The sequence below is a fragment of the Gekko japonicus genome, unplaced genomic scaffold, assembly GCF_001447785.1.
Source record: "Gekko japonicus isolate JY-2015 unplaced genomic scaffold, Gekko_japonicus_V1.1 scaffold696, whole genome shotgun sequence".
Taxonomy (NCBI): Eukaryota; Metazoa; Chordata; class Lepidosauria; order Squamata; family Gekkonidae; genus Gekko; species Gekko japonicus.
Window position 1 is genome coordinate 599,408 of NW_015161971.1, and position 12,466 is coordinate 611,873.

Genomic DNA, 12,466 nt, shown 5'->3' on the forward strand with positions numbered 1-12,466 from the left:
ACTCTTTCCACCCTGCTTAGCCGGGGAAAAGAAGGACAGGAAGTAGTTTGGGTGAAGAAGGACTTCCTTTTATCCGTTCTAACCCAACTGCTCAGCAATTTCATGGCGTGCCCACGAGTTCTTGTATTGTGAGAAAGGGAGAAAAGGACTTCCCTCTCTACCTGCTCTATCCCAGGCATAATCTTATGGTTGAGGTTTATAAGATTATGCATAAGATTATTCGGGAGAAACGGAAATTTTCGGAAAACTTGAAAAAAATGCTACATTAGCACTTTTTTTTTCTTTTCCAAATTGAAATTCATTCTGTTACTTTAGGAACATAAAATATGACTATGGACATTTTTACTTGGCATGAAATGTTCACAACTAGCATATTAAAAAATATAGTGTATCCAAACAGTTATTACAAGCAGAATACCCACCCACATGCAAAAACAAAACTGAAACCTTTTTCTTTTCTTGTGACAACAACACCTCCTAAAGGAAGAACTGCATTTTGTTCTTGCATTGGAGAGTTCAGTTTGTAACCTAGGACTTGCTTGTCCTCAGTGCACAGAAATTAGATCAATCTGATACCATACCTACTTTTTAGAAATGATTTGGAAAATATTTGAACACCTTGTCTTAAAATATTTTATTCATCATGTTAAAATAAAACGTTCCATACTCAGTTCTTTTCTTTTCTTTTCTCAATTTTTCGGAAAAAAACCCAAAAAGGCTTCAGGAAAAGAATGGGGAAAAAACTTTCTGGGCCTTCACATCTCTAGGCCTGGGGGCCAGATCAGGCCCCCGGAGGGCTTCTATCAGGCCCGCCGTGGAACTGGCTGTCTTCTGCTTCTTCTTCCAGTTCTGCTGCTGCTGCGTCATTGTAGGTTTGCAGCTTACAGATACACCCCTGAACAGCATACTCAAGATTGCAACAGCACAGACATTTTGATGCAGTAATTCAGAGCAAGAGGTGTCAGTTATCAGGCACGGTTACATAAACAAAACATTGCAAGCGTGCTCATGTTTTAATCATGTTTTTATTTTAAGTAAAAAGAAACCCCTTTGTGTTTGTGTCCCTTATGAAGTTTATATCTCCGCTACCTGGCATTACATCTTACGACACACCCGGCCCGGCCCCACAAGGCCTCATTTAGGTCATATCCGGCCCTCGTAACAAATGAGATCGACACCCCTGATGTAAGTTGTTTTGTGTCCCTGCTGGGGAGAAAGGTGGAAGGTAAATGAAGTAAATGAGACAGCCCATTCCTGGCCCTCCCCCGCGTTTGTACTTTGGGGGGGAAGAAGAGCCCCAATGACAGACCAGCTGACTTTGGAGGGTGTGATCTCCTGATCCAAGCTCCCCAGGCACACTTCCGGGGTTTCCCTGGTTTGCGAGCTCCTGGTTTACGGCAGGTGTCGCCAGAAGGTCTCTCGGGCTGTCCCTGCTCATGTCCGGCCGTTGACCAGCGTTGCGTTTCTGTCTTCCAGGCAGCGGCTCCAACCCTTTCCAGCATTTGGAGAAGAGCGCGATCCTCCAGGAGGTACGGCCAGCACTTCGATGACACTAGAGGAGGAGGGAAGGGTTTATCGTTGGTGGTGGGCGATGGTGGCTGGCTGCCGAGAGCCACCGGCCCCACAGGCCACGTGGGACCCGCCAAGCCCATGCCCTTTTTTTTCCTGAGTTTCCAGTCTGCCAGCTCTGCATCGGATGCCGGAGAGTTGCTTTTGGGGGCTTAGAATCGTAGAATGTTAGAGTTGGAAGGGACCTTGCAGGTCGTCTAGTCCAACCCCCTGCACGCTGCAGGAGCACAGCCGAAAGAGAGCCCTGCAACACACCCGGAAGATGGTCGTCCATCTTGTCGTGAGCTCTGCTCCTTGCAGTCCGAGCCGTGCTCTCCTGGCCTCGAACGAGGCACTTTGTGCTCTGAGGCTGGGCCCGGGAGGCCACCCTGGGCCGGACTGTGTTCAGCCCTTGGACACAGAGGGGAATGGGGAGGCGCAAGGTCAGCCCACGTGGCTGATGGGTAGTACGAAGCCTCTGGGTTGGCCAGGCCTGGCGTCAATGCGAGGAGCTCGGGCCCTCTATGCGTGCCTGACCGACAAAGCGGTGCCTTCATCTGGTTGGACCCCTGGCCAAGGCTCCTGCCAAGCCGCGGAGTCCTGTGAGCAAGAATTCTCCTCTCTGAGCTCCCGGCATTAAAGTTGTGAGCGAGCCATTCGGCTCCTGCATAAATTAGTTTGCTCTGGAGCCAGTTTGGTGTAGTGGTGAAGTGCGCGGACGCTAATCTGGGAGAACTGGGTTTGATTCCCCACTCCTCCACTTGCACCTGGCAGGATGACCTTGGGCAAGCCGTAGTTCTGGCATGGCTGTTCTTGAAAAAAGAGCCGTTTCTGTCAAGAGCTCTCTCAGCCCCACCTACCTCACAGGGTGTCTGTAGTGGGGAGGGGAAGGGGAAGGAGTTTGTAAGCCGCTCTGAGACTCCTCTGGGTAGTGAAGGGCGGGGTATAAATCCAATCACTTCTTCTCTCAAGAGCTGTCCTCAGGAGAGCTCCCCAGCCCCACCTGCCTCCCAGGGTGTCTGTGGTGGGGAGGGGAAGGGAAAGGCGTTTGTAAGCCGCTCTGAGACTCCTTTGGGTAGTGAAGGGCAGGGTATAGATCCAATCACTTCTTCTCTCAAGAGCTGTCCTCAGGAGAGCTCCCCAGCCCCACCTGCCTCCCAGGGTGTCTGTGGTGGGGAGGGGAAGGGAAAGGCGTTTGTAAGCCGCTCTGAGACTCCTTTGGGTAGTGAAGGGCAGGGGCAGAAATCCAGTCTCCTCTTCTTCGTCCTGAGCTGAGACAAAAATCTGTGAGCCGGAGACTAAAAAACTGTGTGCTAGCTCACACTCACCTTAGAGGGAATCCTGCCCCTGGCCCTAGTGACTGACCCTGCGCTGAAAATCCTTCCTCTGGCTCTGAACGGCTGTGGCTATGACCACTTGTGGCCAGGCCTAGTATTCCAGACTTTTAAAAATGAATGGGGGCGTAACGCTGTAACTGGGCATGGTGTTTTAGAGTGATAATTCCTGGGGAGGTCAATACTAAAGGAGGGGGTCCAGTTGCTCTGATAGATAAATATATTTCCTCCTAAACTACTTGGAAGAAGGGTGGGGGAAGCATGATGTATCACATGTGCCCACAGCAGTGCCCTGTGTTCAGAGCTGGAATGGCCCATGAATGAACAAAGAGGGGAGCAGGGGATCCAGTGTGAAAAGCCACACCTGTGGGGGGAAAGGAGAGCTCCCTCTGAGTTTCCTACCGCCTGTCTTCCTGAGCCCTTTTCTCTCTGCCAGGGTCGATCTGCATTGGAGCTGGTAAAAAAATGGTCATAACATAAGAGAAGCCAGTGTTGGATCAGGCCAGTGGCCCTTCCAGTCCAACACTCGGTGTCACACAGTGGCCAAAAAATACCAGGTGATATCAGGAGGTCCAGCAGTGGGGCCAGGATACTAGAAGCCCTCCCAACTGTTGCCTCCACCCCCCCAAGCACCAAGAAGACAGAGCATCCCTTGCCCCAGACTGAGAGTTCCTATCTATACCTTGTGGCTAATAGCCACTCATGGACCTCTGCTCCATATAAGAACATAAGAGAAGCCAACGCTGGATAAGGCCAATGGCCCATCCAGTCCAACACTGTGTGTCACACAGTGGCCAAAAACACCAGGTGGCATCAGGAGGTCCAGCAGTGGGGCCAGGACACTAGAAGCCCTCCCACTGTTGCCCCCCCCCCAAGCACCAAGAATACAGAGCATCCCTTGCCCCAGACTGAGAGTTCCTATCGATACCTTGTGGCTAAGAGCCACGGATGGACCTCTGGAAGGATGTCAGTTTGCTTTTAACATCAGTAAGGTCCGTGTGTGCAAATAGCACACGACTCTCACTGCCAGTGGCTTCCCGTGCAGATAACGGGACAGGCCCGAGCCCGTCTGACTTCAGTGAAGCTCAAGATCTGGTGTTTCTGAGACCATTGACTGGGCCCTTCTAGGGTTGGCAGCTACCGAGAGGTTGGGGTAGTGGAGACGTAACCAAAGCAGCGTCCCGTGATGTCACTTCTGGTATAAACCACAGAGTTTTGGGGGAATCCTAGAGCGTCCTGCGATACAGTGATGCCACGTCGGGTTATGCAACCAGTGGAGGTGTTGCAGGGTAGCATCCCTCCCCTCCCCCGTATTTCCCCCCACTGCCCTATTGATTGGCTGGGGCCAAGGCTGCAGGGAGTGGGAGGTTGCTGGACTGGGCAGCCAGGTCACTGTAGCCCGGTCACACTTCTGTATTTCCTGGGTGAATCAAAGGCAAAGAAAGATAAGCAATTAGTACTGAGGAAACAGTGCTCCCCCTCTCCTTTTGCTTCGAATCATTTGACCACCACTCAAAGAAAGGGTGAGCAGGTGGGGAGGGAATCTTTGAGCCCTTCGTTTCTGTGGACTGGCGGGTAGATGGTAAAATTTCCGGAAATTTTGAAGCTCAGGGGGAAAAAACTTGTTTTTTTTCCAGGAAAACCCCGAAATCTTCGGAAAAATTGGGGGGGGGGGGGAAATGCCACATTAGCACTTCTTTTTTCTTTTCCAGATTGAAAGTCATTCTGTTACTTTAGGAACATAAAATATGACTATGGACATTTGCACTTGGCATGAAATGATCACAACTAGCATATTAAAAATATAGTGCATCCCAACAATTATTGCAAGCAGAATCCCCAGCCACAGTCAAAAACAAAACTGAAACCTTTTTTCTTTTCTTGTGACAACAGCACCTCCTAAAGGAAGACATGCATCTTGTTCTTGCATTGGAGAGTTCAGTTTGTAACCTAGGACTTGCTTGTCCTTAGTGCACAGAAATTAGATCAATCTGATACCATACCTATTTTTTAGAAATGATTTGGAAAATATTTGAACACCTTGTCTTAAAATATTTTATTCATCATGTTAAAATAAAACGTTCCATAATCATTTTTTTTCTTTTTTCAATTTTTCGGAAAAAAGGGGGGGGCCAACGGTTTCCCCCCTGAATTTTTCTGGGTTTTTTTCCGGGCCTTCACCTCTCTACCGTCTGGTGAAAAATCCTCAATTCCTGTCCCTTATTTGTCTCAGAATTTCAATTTTTTCAATACAGGCTCGTATCTTTAATGAGACCCCCATAAACCCAAGAAGATGTCTACATATCCTTACCAAGATACTGTACTTATTGAACCAGGTAAGCGTCCTCTAATACAGTCCCAGTCTGAAGCTGGTAGTGAAGGGAGGGCCGAGTTGGAGGTAGTATGGAATAATGGTCAGACCAGGAGCCTCACATTCTCTCCACTGAACCTACCTTTCCTGGTTGTTGTTAGGGTAAAATCAAGATGGGGGCACTGTGTATGCGGCAGCCAGGATACTCACTGAATAGGGTCTTAGGGAGCATATCACTCCCTGGCGAGTTTGAAACACTTGCTCTTCTCATCTAGTTGAGAGTGTGTTCCCTCTAAGCTCAGCTAGTGTGAGCCAGCTCACAGTTTTTTAGCCTCCAGCTCACACATTTTTGTCTTAGCTCAGGAAGGAGGGCTCCAGAGCACACTAATTTATGCCGTAGCCAAATCGCTTGCTCACAACTTTAATGCCAGTCGCTCACAGAGTAGAATTTTTGCTCCCAGGACTCCGCAGCTTAGAGGGAGTACTGGTTGCGACCAATGTTCCCTCTGAGCTGTGGAGTCTTGTGAGCAAAAATTCTACTGTGTGAGCTACTGGCATTAAAGTTGTGAGCGAGCCATTTGGCTGCTGCATAAATTAGTCTGCTCTGGAGCCATCCTTCCTGAGCTGAGACAAAAATGTGTCAGCCAAAGGCTAAAAAACTGTGAGCTAGCTCACACTAACTCAGCTTAGAGGGAACACTGGTTGCGACTGGTTATTGCTGATCATTGGCAATAAAAGAATTTGGCTGCAGATTCAAGCTTCCTGCATGGACTCACGTTGGCACTCTGATGAAGAATGGAAATGAGAATTATTACCTAGGAGTCTCATCAGGCAACAAATTACATGCAAGTCGCGAGTTGGCGGCATCTTCATCTGTCCTCTGCAGGCGATAGACTTAACTTTTAGAGCTGCTTATCTTTTGTGTTTAGGGACATCAACTTTATGCCTAATGTTGTCTTTCTATGTGGTGGGTGTGTTAGAGATTCCCAGTCATGTTTTATTGAATATCTTTGAAACTTTACTTATAAAAGAACACTATGGCATTGTGTGCTACATAATTATTAGAAAATGACTTTTGGTGATTACAGAACCTATACACAGTGGTTTTGCTAGTGTTTTGGCGATTTAGAAAGGGGCAGTTTGAAGGCGGGAAATGTCATACAGGGGTGTCAAACATATGGCCAGCAGGCTGGAAGCGGCTCGTATCGAGAATTGGTCCTTACCTTTATTGCCAGATGACGGGCAGCTGCGCATTATGTCCCTGTATCCTGTCCGAGTGCTAATGTGTGACGGGAAGCGGGAGGGCGGGCATCAGGGAAGTACTTCAAGGAAATACTGTAAGCGTGTTAATATTTAAAGCACGTTTGTATTTTGAGTAAAAAGTAATATCATTAATCGGGGTTTGCCTGTATTCTTTACAAAGTTTACATCTCTGGTACTGGCTTTACATTTTATGAGAGAGAGCCAGTTTGTTGTAGTGGTTAAGAGTGGCGGACTCTAATCTGGGAGGACCGGGTTTGATTCCCCACTCCTCCACGTGCAGCTGCTGCTGTGACCTTGGGTCAGTCACAAGTCCTCTCAGAGCTGTTTTCTCAAGGGCAGTTCTCGAGAGAGCTCTCTCAGCCCCGCCTACCTCACAGGGTGTCTGTTGTGGGGAGGGGAAGGGAAAGGAGTTTGTGAGCCGTTCTGAGACTCCTTCGGGTAATGAAGGGCCATGGGGTATAAACCCAATCTCTTCTTTCTCTTCTTCTTATGGCACAGATAGCCCGGCCCAACAAAATGACATTTTATGACAGATCAGGTCCTCCTCACCCCTGCGGTCTAGAAGATTTGTGTGTGTTGACAATTCCGAAAGACAGTGTTATTTTTGTGCACGCACCTGTGCATTCTTGGCTGTCAGTCCCTGACCGAGGCTTCCCTCTCTGAGATTTTGAGTGGAGATAAAGGTGGGGGTGGCAGAGAGCCGCTCTCAGGACCCTGCAGGCCTCATGTAAGAGTCAGGAAGCCGTGAGCAGAGGTTTGGTGGCAAAAGACCTCGTCAGCTTGCAGACTTTCTCCCGAATGCACGTTTGTCACGGCTCAGGTGGGGTGTCACCCGACGCTGCCACCACTCTGGTTCCAGGCTCCCTCGAGAAGGCCCAGAGCACCCTCCCAAGACCTTCAGGCCTCCCTTGTTTGGCCGAATAATAGGTGTGAGGACCAGGCAGAGTGAAACAAGGAAAAAGTTTATTTTATCGGAGGTCAAACAACAAGGTGCAGAATAATAACAGTAAGTGCGGTGAAAAGAAAAGGAATCAAATGCCCTAACGCGTTTAAATATATACGGTCCCTAGCTCACTATCTGCAGTGGCCTTAGACTACTCAGTACTCACCCTTCCCTCAGGATGAGGGTCTCTTCCCCGCAGCAGCCTCCCTTCCGGCTCTGCCCTCTGGGGTAGAAGAACAGCTTTACCTGCTGCTCCAGATCTTTTATTCCAAGCCCTCCTCTTTTCCTACTGGTCAATTTTGGCTCCAAAACCTCTTAGGGGCTTCTGGGAGTTGTAGGCCCAGCCTCACCTACTTCTAGCCAGGCTCCCTGGGCCTAGCAGGCCTCTGGCGGCACAGCCCAGATCATGACCACGTTAATGGCTTTGTTCTCTTCAGGGTGAACATTTCGGAACGACCGAAGCCACAGAAGCCTTCTTCGCAATGACCAGGCTATTTCAGTCCAACGATGTAAGTTTCTAGTCCTTAAGGGCAGCCGTTTTCCTCTTCCTGCCTCTCGGGATGCACGGAGATCCCTTCTGCAGGGGGGAAGCGTTTCTTGTAAGAGCTTCCTGGGGGTGGGGTGGCGGTGCATAAGGATATGCTTCAGGCCAACAGTTCAAACCGACATAATAATACCCTCTTGTTCCGGAGGGATGGGTCTGTTCAGGGCTTTTTTTGTAGAAAAAGCCCAGCAGGAACTCATTAGCATAATAGGCCACACCCAACAGCAGAAACTCATTAGCATATTAGGCCACACCCTTGACATCACAACTCATTTGCATATTAGGCCGCACCCCCGTGTTACCAGAAGTGTGGTCATCCAGCCACACCCACCTTTTGCTTCTTATTCTGTTTACCTTGTTTGTTGTCAAAACCCAGGGCCTTTTTTTGTAGTAGGGACTCCTTTGTCTGTTATGCCACCCCACCCCCCTAACGTAGCCAATCCTAATGAGTTTCTGCTGCTGGGTGTGGCCTGTTATGCTAATGAGATCCTGCTGGGCGTGGCCAACTTGGGAGCCAGCCGGAACTTCGCTCCTGTACGTTTCTGCCCAGAAATAGCCCTGGGTCTGTTATGCCTTCTCTGTTACCCTATGACACTCCTGCCATTCCGATGTAGATACACAGTCTGTTTCTGACTGTTATTTATTTTATTTGACTTACATCCCACTCTCCCCGCATGGCAGGCTCGGCGGGTTACATCAAAATTTGATTAAAAAATACAATGTACGCAATTAATACAGTTGTTTCTCTGGTGGTTGTTTAGAGGCTTCCTCAAGCGTTGTTTAAATAGAAAGGCAGGAGAGGCAGCATGGTGCGGTGGCTAAAGTGTCAGATTAGGATCCAGGAAATCCAGGTTTGAACCCCCACTCGTGCCATGGAAGCTCGCTGGGTGGCCTTGGGCCAGTCCCAAGCTCTCAGACTAGCCCACCTCGCAGGGTTGTTGTGAGGATAACATGGCGGCAAGGAGAACGACGTAAGCTGCTCAGGGTCCCCATTGGGGAGAAAGACGGGACAGGAATGAAGTAATTAAATAAATCAGGGTAGCAACTCCCTCAGTAAACTTGACCATGTCTCGTTTCAAGCCCCAAACAGAGAACATTAATTCCCTCTTCGCGTCTTTGGTGCTGGCACTAAGTGACGGTCTTGTTTAACTTTTTTTGGGGGGTGGCGTTTTGGTATACTCTTCCTCTTCTTGTAAACCCTACAGCAAACCCTAAGGAGAATGTGTTACCTGACTATCAAAGAGATGGCCAACATTTCGGAGGACGTTATCATTGTCACCAGCAGGTACTGGTTCTTTTTTTTCTTTTTTCAATTCCCTTTATTTGACATTTGGTGGCCGTTCCTTGCGGCATTTGGTCAGGCGTGGAGAGATCCGGCTTTGATCAGGATGACCTTAGAATTCCCACTTATTATTTGTTTTTGTTATTTATAATCCGCTTTTCTCGCAGGGACTCAAGATGGAGTACACAGAGTGAATCAGTACAGTCAACAAGATGGGAACATTCAGTAGCCAAATGCATTAGGATTTTAGAAGTCTGGAGCCCCCAGAAAGAGCTGAAGCGTAGCAGAAGTACTCACATGACACACTAAGTGATATAGAAATTACATAATAGGATCCTAGAGAACCAGGTTTGATTCCCCACTCCTCCTCATGCAGGTGCTGGTGTAGCCTTGGGTCAGTCACAAGTTCTCTCAGAGCTGTTCTCTCAGGAGCAGTCCTCGAGAGAGCTCTCTCAGCCCCACCTAGCTCACAAGGTGTTGTGGGGAGGGGAAGGGAAAGGAGAATGTAAGCCGCTCTGAGACTCCTTCGAGTAGTAAAGGGCGGGGTATAAATCCAATCTCTTCTTCTTCTGCATCAGTGGAATCAGCTGCCTGGGGAGGTGGTGAGCTCCCCCTCCCTGGCAGTCTTTAAGCAGTGGCTGGACAAACCCTTGTCAGGGATGCTCTAGGCTGACCCTGCACTGAGCAGGAGGCTGGACTAGGTGGCCTGTGTGACCCCTTCCGACTCTGTGATTTTGTGATTCTATAAGGATCTGATTCAGTATCCGGCAGCATCATGTGTAGATGTGTTCAAACACTCCGTGAATTCCTCTTGATTCACGGAGCCCTGTTCGGTGTAGTGGTTAGAAGCGTGGACTCTAAAACTGGGAAAACCGGGTTTGAGTCCCCACTCCTCCACTTGCACCTGGCTGCACATTTAACTACGACACCAAACTGGCTCTCAAATTTTGCTCATTGTTACTTGCTCTGTGTCCCGTGGAAGGCTTTCTGTTCACCAGCGCTCGCCTTTAACTCTTCTAGCTTGACCAAAGACATGACGGGGAAAGAAGACGTCTACCGAGGCCCAGCCATTCGAGCCCTGTGCAGGATCACAGATGTAAGTAGAGGAACTTCCTGTCAGAAAGTTTGCTGCCTCTGAGCCGTGGTGCTGGCCAACACGTCTCCTGGTGCCCGCCGAGTGCTTTCAGGAAGTGGGCAGAACTGGGTGAGGCTTTTGCCCAGCGGGCCTTCTGATTGGCCATGCACATTAAAACTCACCCTGTTAAACAGAGTTTCTGCCTGAAATGTTGAAACACTACTGTTGGAGTTCGAACATAAGAGAAGGCAGTGTTGGATCAGGCCAATGGCCCATCCAGTCCAACACTCTGTGTCACACAGTGGCCAAAAACACCAGGGGCCATCAGGAGGTCCAGCAGTGGGGCCAGGACACTAGAAGCCCTCCCACTGTTGCCCCCCCTCCAAGCACCAGGAATACAGAGCATCCCTTGCCCCAGACCGAGAGTTCCTATCTACACCTTGTGGCTAATAGCCACTGAGGGACCTCTGCTCCATATGTCCATCCAGTCCCCTCTTAAGAACATAAGAGAAGCCAGTGTTGGATCAGGCCAATGGCCTTCCAGTCCAACACTCTGTGTCACACAGTGGCCAAAAATACCAGGGGCCATCAGGAGGTCCACCAGCGGGGTCCAGGACACTAGAAGCCCCTCCCACTGTTGCCCCCCCCCCAAGCACCAAGAAGACAGAGCATCCCTTGCCCCAAACTGAGAGTCCCTATCTATACCTTGTGGCTAATAGCCACTGATGGACCTCTGCTCCATATGCTTATCTAGTTCCCTCTTGAAGCCGTCCATGCTTGTAGCCGCCACCACCTGTGGCAGTGAATTCCATGTCTTAATCACTCTTTGGGTGATTAACTCTCCGACATTTTTTGGTTGGCTTTCAACTCCTGTGGCAGCCATTCTTTGGCTGTGCCCACCCTCCCGTCTCAGAATTTGAAAGGTCCCAGCAGGCTCAAAAGGGTTGGGGACCCCGGGCCTAGATTCTGTCCTGAGATTTTGCCTGTGACATTTGGGTTATTCTCTGGCAGACCGATTATCCGAAAGACCCGTGCTCTTTGTCTTCCTCTGTGGTTTTCAGGGCACGATGCTGCAAGCCATCGAGAGGTACATGAAGCAAGCCATTGTCGACAAAGTCCCCAGTGTGTCCAGCTCAGCGCTGGTGTCATCTTTGGTAAGCGAAGGGGCAGGGGAGGCCAGCTGCCGTGTGCCGCCGTCTCGTTCCCGTGCGTCCCGTCTCCCTTGGCGTTGTAGGACCACCTTGTGAAGCGGTTCCTTAAAAGCACATTCCTGTTTCATAAGGCCCAGTGCCTTTGCCGTTTGTCCCACTGGCAGCACAAACGCTTCTTGGTGCAGAACCCGAAGCACAGGGCCACAGTGTCGTCAACGAAATGGATGCCGATGGGCTCTTAAGCCTGGCTCGATGTCAGGTAGCCCTGTCATGGATCTGGAGGGGTGCTTTCCTCCCCCTCCTCGTTCTCAGCTCTTCCCTGTCCAGCTACTGTGCACTATCTCAAGCTTGACCTTTTAGTCTCCAGCTGCATCTACTCCCTTCTGTCTAGCCCCCTCTTCCAGCCTCCTTCATCCTCTAGACCAGAGGTGTCAGACTCATTTGTCACAAGGGCAAGACCTGACATAAATGTCCCTTTGTCGGGCCGGGCCGTGTATGCCATAAAACGTAATGCCAGGTACCGGAGATGGAAACTGTATAAAGGACAGCAGCTGGTAAGCTCCGAGTTGGTGTGTTCTCACTGCAAGGCCCCCTGGGGTAGGGCGGGGGGTGTAAAGCAAAGCCCACAGAGGTGGACCAGAGAGGCAGCAGTGCAATGCTGGGCAGATGCTCCCAGGACGCTTGACTGCTGCCGGCGAGGTTGTTCTGCCATGCTAAAGCCATAATGGAGTGGCTCCGCCCACTCCCCTCCAGCACTCGCTCCCTTGCATCAGTTGCTCACGGGCCACACAAGGGCCCTGGACGGGCCGGATCTGGCCCCTGGGCCTTACGTCTGACACCCCTGCTCTAGACTTCTTGGCCGTGTAATGATTCCTTGTTTTATGAGAGTGCGTGTGCCTTTAAATGCTTGGTTGGAGTGCATGGTTAGTAGACTAGAGTGATTGAGAGAGACAAATGTGCTGTGATTGGTGGATGACAGAGTGTGGGAGGGGTTTTTGAAGTGAATCTGTGTGGG

At 49.9% G+C, this 12,466-nt stretch overlaps 1 protein-coding gene across 1 annotated transcript in view; it reads left to right on the plus strand.

Annotated features, from left to right (window-relative positions):
• COPG2 (coatomer protein complex subunit gamma 2) overlaps positions 1 to 12,466 on the plus strand; it is a 58,886-nt gene that overhangs the window by 6,950 nt on the left and 39,470 nt on the right. Inside the window, exons 2-7 of the mRNA XM_015429675.1 lie at positions 1,477 to 1,529; positions 5,138 to 5,218; positions 7,837 to 7,908; positions 9,149 to 9,228; positions 10,246 to 10,321; positions 11,362 to 11,454. Of these exons, the coding sequence (XP_015285161.1) occupies positions 1,477 to 1,529; positions 5,138 to 5,218; positions 7,837 to 7,908; positions 9,149 to 9,228; positions 10,246 to 10,321; positions 11,362 to 11,454 (455 nt within the window). The remainder of the gene's footprint in view (positions 1 to 1,476; positions 1,530 to 5,137; positions 5,219 to 7,836; positions 7,909 to 9,148; positions 9,229 to 10,245; positions 10,322 to 11,361; positions 11,455 to 12,466) is intronic.